Source organism: Wasmannia auropunctata, unplaced genomic scaffold (genome assembly GCF_000956235.1).
Source record: "Wasmannia auropunctata unplaced genomic scaffold, wasmannia.A_1.0 LD335847.1, whole genome shotgun sequence".
Lineage (NCBI taxonomy): Eukaryota > Metazoa > Arthropoda > Insecta > Hymenoptera > Formicidae > Wasmannia > Wasmannia auropunctata.
Genome location: NW_012027043.1, coordinates 43,275 through 48,858, shown reverse-complemented (window position 1 = coordinate 48,858; position 5,584 = coordinate 43,275). Strand labels below are relative to the sequence as shown.

The 5,584-nt window shown below is 28.8% G+C and overlaps 1 protein-coding gene across 1 annotated transcript in view; it reads left to right on the top strand.

Annotated features, from left to right (window-relative positions):
* Window positions 1–632: 632 nt before the first annotated feature.
* Window positions 633–5,584, top strand: part of LOC105455744 (gastrula zinc finger protein XlCGF7.1-like) — a gene marked incomplete at its 5' end in the record, with an annotated part of 35,292 nt that continues 30,340 nt past the window's right edge. The window contains 2 exons of the mRNA XM_011699284.1: window positions 633–919; window positions 1,615–1,784. Of these exons, the coding sequence (XP_011697586.1) occupies window positions 633–919; window positions 1,615–1,784 (457 nt within the window). The remainder of the gene's footprint in view (window positions 920–1,614; window positions 1,785–5,584) is intronic.

Genomic DNA, 5,584 nt, shown 5'->3' with positions numbered 1-5,584 from the left:
TGCTCTTCCGATCTCAATATTTTAAAAAACTCCTACGCATGCTTCTATAGCCCTTAATATGTAGATAATGAAAATTTTTTGTGTTTTGTTCAAGAGCAAACCGTGTGCCTGGAATCCTGTACACCGATTTAAAAAACAGAAAAAATGGTTCCGCAAGTAAGCCATTGCGCCGCCATTTTGTGCATGAAAAAATTAAAAAATATTTTCTCATATTTAAAAATAGTATTTTTTTATTTAATTAAAAAATAGTTTCTTATATATGTACAACAATGTCCTCTAAACAACTTTTAAATAAAGTTATCTATTTATCCAAAAAATCCCAAACTTAGATATCATTTTAAGGTCTCAGGGATGGTACTAACCCTTTAAGAATTTTATTTTTAATAAAATTTATTAATATTAAAAATGTAAAATTAAACACGATAAAAGTGCACGATGAAGAGAATTAAAAATTGAGGGGAGATTGACAAATAAATTATGTATTCTTTAAAGAATTAAATCAAAGCAATTATAAAAAAAATTTGTTTCAATATTTTTCTTTTCTTTTCTTATTTATTTATTTAATTTTTAAAGGTTTTTTAATCTTTTTTTCTCTTTCTCTCTCTTTTCTCAAACTGCTTGAGAATCAACAGAAAATTTTCACTTAAATTATTTATAGAATCTCCTCTGGACTTATCGATGACGCTACTCGCTCATCATTCTTTGCCACCAATATCACACTCTTATTACGAACTGGATGAGTACGAATCAACATCCGAAGAATCCTCATCATCAACGCTGTCGTTGGCCGGTGATCACCTCGATTGCAGTATTCTGACGACGATCAAGAGAGGGGAGAGAGTTTTATTACCCTGCGAAGTCTGTGGCAAATCCTTCGACCGACCGTCTCTTCTGAAACGACATATGAGAACGCATACAGGTACGAAACAAAACCCTAAAACTCATGATTAATTCATTCGGATGTAATGAGATTTTTTTTACATTTTTTACGTTAATTTATTGATGTTTGCTTTTATACACGTGAAACATATGCATAAAGCTAATTAAAACTTTACAAGTTCCGAATATCTTAAAACTCCTAGATTCAGCAATAGAATTTTGAATACAATTCTTATTATAAATTGCTAAAACTTTGAATAATTAATTTTAATCAATCTTAGATTTCATTATTAACACAAAAATAAGAAAATGAATTGCTATTTGCAAAATTAAATTTTTTTTATAGTAGAAAGTAATTCATTTTCTTATTTTTAGAAATATCATGTAAATATGTACTCCTTTCAAATATTCAATTCAATTCTATTCCATTTTAATTATTTAAATTCTAGATTGATGCATTTGAATAATCTTAAAACAAAAGAAAAACGTTTAACAAATATATTTTTGTCTTCATAAACAAATTAAATACATTTTATACTGTGCTCACGTAAATAATTTGTGACGTAATTTGCGGCAAAGTATGCAATTTGCAAAATCGTGTTTATTTTTACTCAATGATTGAAATAAATAAAGCATTTGAAGAAAAAGTATCATTTTTCATATATAAGTCGAGTCAAAAATCACAAAATGTAAAGAATTAACACGATATAATTCAGGAATAATATTAAATTGAAGGGGAGAAACCGCATGTCTGCATGGTGTGCAACAAGGGTTTCTCAACCTCGAGCTCGTTGAACACGCATAAGCGTATCCACAGCGGCGAAAAACCTCATCAGTGCCTTGTTTGTGGAAAGAAGTTTACAGCCTCGTCGAATCTCTACTATCATCGGATGACTCATATCAAGGTGAGTGCTTGGCACATATATTTATTACGGTATATATACTTTCTTTACATCAAATATTTATATAACCAAATATCTTTATTGTGGATTTATCGGAACACCAAATAATGGAAAACCTATAAATTTTCTTCATAAATATTTTATTCTAATAATATATATGAATAAAATTATTGTTTATTCATGCGTACATTTTTAGTCTATGAATATACGTACAATGAAGTAGTAAATATAAGTAATAAAACAGCATTAAAGAGAAGGAAAAAAACTCTTTAATAAAGTTAAACTTAGTTAATTTATTAATATAAATAAATTTACAATATCAGAATTTTTAACTTAATATTTAATTTTGTTTCTTTCGTAAAGATACTTATGTACTGATATATGAATATTACATTTATAGATTATATATGTATAATATATACACAATGTGTGTACGCGTGCGTGTGTATTTGCGTGCGTGATATGTGTGCGTGTGTATGTGTGCGTGATGCGTATGCGTGTGCGTACGTACGTGCGCGCGCGCACGCGCGCGAGTGTGTGTGTGTGTGTGGGGGGGGGTGTACGTGTGCGCGTGTGTGTGTGTGATGTGTATCTGTAAATGTGAATTTGCTCATATTGACAAATATATATTTATATATGTATATCTATATGTAATTAACCTACTGAATTAAATATGTGTATTTATACCTATAAATTACAAAATTACAATATTTATGTTTTACTATTCTCCTTATAAAATATAGTAATTTATAATACAAGGAAAAAAATATTATGTTATCTAAAGCAATCAATATATATTTTGATATACAATAAATAGATTTAAATGAAAATTTAATATATTTTATTACGCAACAATGGTGCTCTCACTGTACAGAATGTATATCACAATTATTATTTCAATTGGATAATAATAAATAATAATAAACCAACTTATTGATAGTAACTTATGGATAATTAATATTTTTCAAAAGGATGATAATAATAAATTTATAAATGTAATTTATAATCAAGGAAAAAAATTCATAAGAAAAGCAAAGCTGTTGACGTGCGCGGTACAAGCACACAAGAAAATTGCGAATGCTTGAATTTAATTTATTAATTATATTAAAATAAAGCAAATTCATATTCTAAAGCCAAACGGTTAAATATAAAAATTCAGGATTGTTTATCTTAAGTCACTTTCTCTATCTTATTATAATATTGAATGAAAATAAAAATAATAGAATAGTCAACAGTTTCCTTTTTCTTAGAAAGCTTCTAAATCCGTGAGGAAAGGACTGTCAAAAAGATTGTTCAAAAGTTTAAAGAAATAATAGATGAGAAGTCTACGAAAAGATAAACAAACTACGTAAAGCTAAATAGTTATTAAAAACAAAATAAAGAAATTGAAATCATTTGGACAAGTGAAAGATGGTTAATACTTAAAAATGCATTATTAAAGAGGAAACTGAAACAAACAATTAATAATTATATAATAGAGCAAAAGGTACATAAAACTGGCCGAATACATAATATACAACATTATGAACTTATATGTTATTAGTGAATATCTGTGACTTACATTTTCGAAATATGCGCGATATTTAATTCATAGTGTGCGTATGTACAATCTCATACAGAAAGCATTCAGCTTTCAACTAAACTGCTACCACTAGCGAATAATATATAATATAATGATAAATTTGATTTGCAATCAATTGCTTATAATTGCTTATAAAAATTAAGAATAATAAAAGAAGAAACAATAGCTTGGCGTTTTAAATCATTGTAAACATCAATCTAAAATTGATGGAATTATTAAATTCAAGCATTCGCAATTTTCTTGTGTGCTTGTACCGCGCACGTCATCAACAGCTTTGCTTTTCGTATTCTGCGTAAGCCTGGTAGAATTGGAATATTCAATAAAAAAGGTCGAGCAATGATTGTAAAAAATGACTGAAAGAGAAAGAATGTATGTGCAAGCTAAGGATGCAAAGTTTTTATTTATCACAGCGGAAACTGTATGAGTTTCTCTAATCTCACCTGAAGTAATGATATCTCGGTAGCCATATAGGTTGGTTGTGCCATCAGCTACTGTAATTGGCCCATTACTTGCTACCGCATGGAATGCGATCCAATTAGAGAGACAGAGAACGTACAGAGCCGGAGGCTCCTCGCCACGTTACTCACCCTCCTGCTCCCTTCCCCCTGTTGCTCTTGCACACGTTCTGCAGTCATCCTGCTGCTCCTTCCGTGCTAGTCATTTTGCTCTGATTTTCCCTTTCCGCCTCGCCATCTTCGCATCTTTTCTTCTCGCTCTTCTTACTGCGAGATTCTTCCGAATTTCATCTTTTTATCTGTCTCACAAAATTCTTAACGCTACATAAATGCTTCAACAGAAATTAGACACATTCATTTAAGTATGTGTCCATTACTTTATCACTCTAACTGGCTATTGTGTGATTGCCGCTTTGTTTGAGTAGAACACAGATGTTAATTTTTATAATTTTGATGTTTTTTTATATTATTATGTAATATAATTAATAAGTAAATTTCCGCGCTTTTACTTCCTATTTTACTTCTTTGTTTAAACATTAAGAAATTATAAAAATAAATGCAAAATTTTTGCTGTTAGAAAAAAGTTGTTTATTTTTTACACCTTTAATCATCTTTTTTAAACAATTAAATATTTATATAAATTTCTATGTTTTTCTATATAACTGCATGGTTTATTCAATTCAATTAAATTATAATTTAACATTAATGTTTATTTCAATCAGCTACAAAAAATATATTTATATCTGAGATTATATAAATCTTATATATAAAAAAGAAAGCGTTTAAAAATAATTTAAAAATGCAATCTAAAATTTAAGCTAAAAGAATTAATTTCTATCGATCATATATTAAATATATTATAAAGTCTAAATTTATGAATAAGGAAATTGGTTATATTTCATTTTCTTTATAATTTTTTATTAAACATGATGGGTACTTAATCAACAATTTAATAAAGAAATAAAAATTTTTTAAATAGAAATATATTTAATAAATACTTTAATGAATATTTTTATAAAGATTTTTAATAAATATTTAATCACTTATTAGTTATTATTGCAACAGACATCTTCTTATTCTTATAATTAATAATACAGATAAAGTATAATTAATAAAACAGAAAAATTCAATTGTTAATCTTATTATAAAAAATATATTGCACACACACACACACACACACACACACACACACGCACACGCACACGCTAACGCGCACGCGCACGCGCACGCGCACGCGCACGCGCACACGCACACGCACACGCACACGCACACGCACACGCACACACACACGCACGCACGCACGCACATACATAGAATAAATGAATGAATGAATGATATTTATTAGCTTTCTCAGCTATTTGCATACATAATATGTAACAAACTGTCTTAAAAGTAACTTAAAGTATAGGTAACGTAGTCATTATGTATTTCTTTAACATACGCTTAAATACTACAGGTCTATCGCATTGCTTCAATTCTGTCGGTATGGCATTATACATTTTTACACCTTCATAGAATAAACTTTTTTGTGCGGTTCTTGTTTTTCTAAAATCTATTCTAATATTTTCTGATTATCTTGTTCGCCTCTCGCTTACACTCCTACTACAACTAATTTATTTCCTAGATGTTTTGGTATCATACCATTTAATATTTTAAAAATATAGATACACATTGTAATACAATCTACGCCTGACTGACATAAACTGCAGCGCTTGTAACATTTTTTCGACATTCGTATATCTATCACATTAGATCGGAAGAGCACA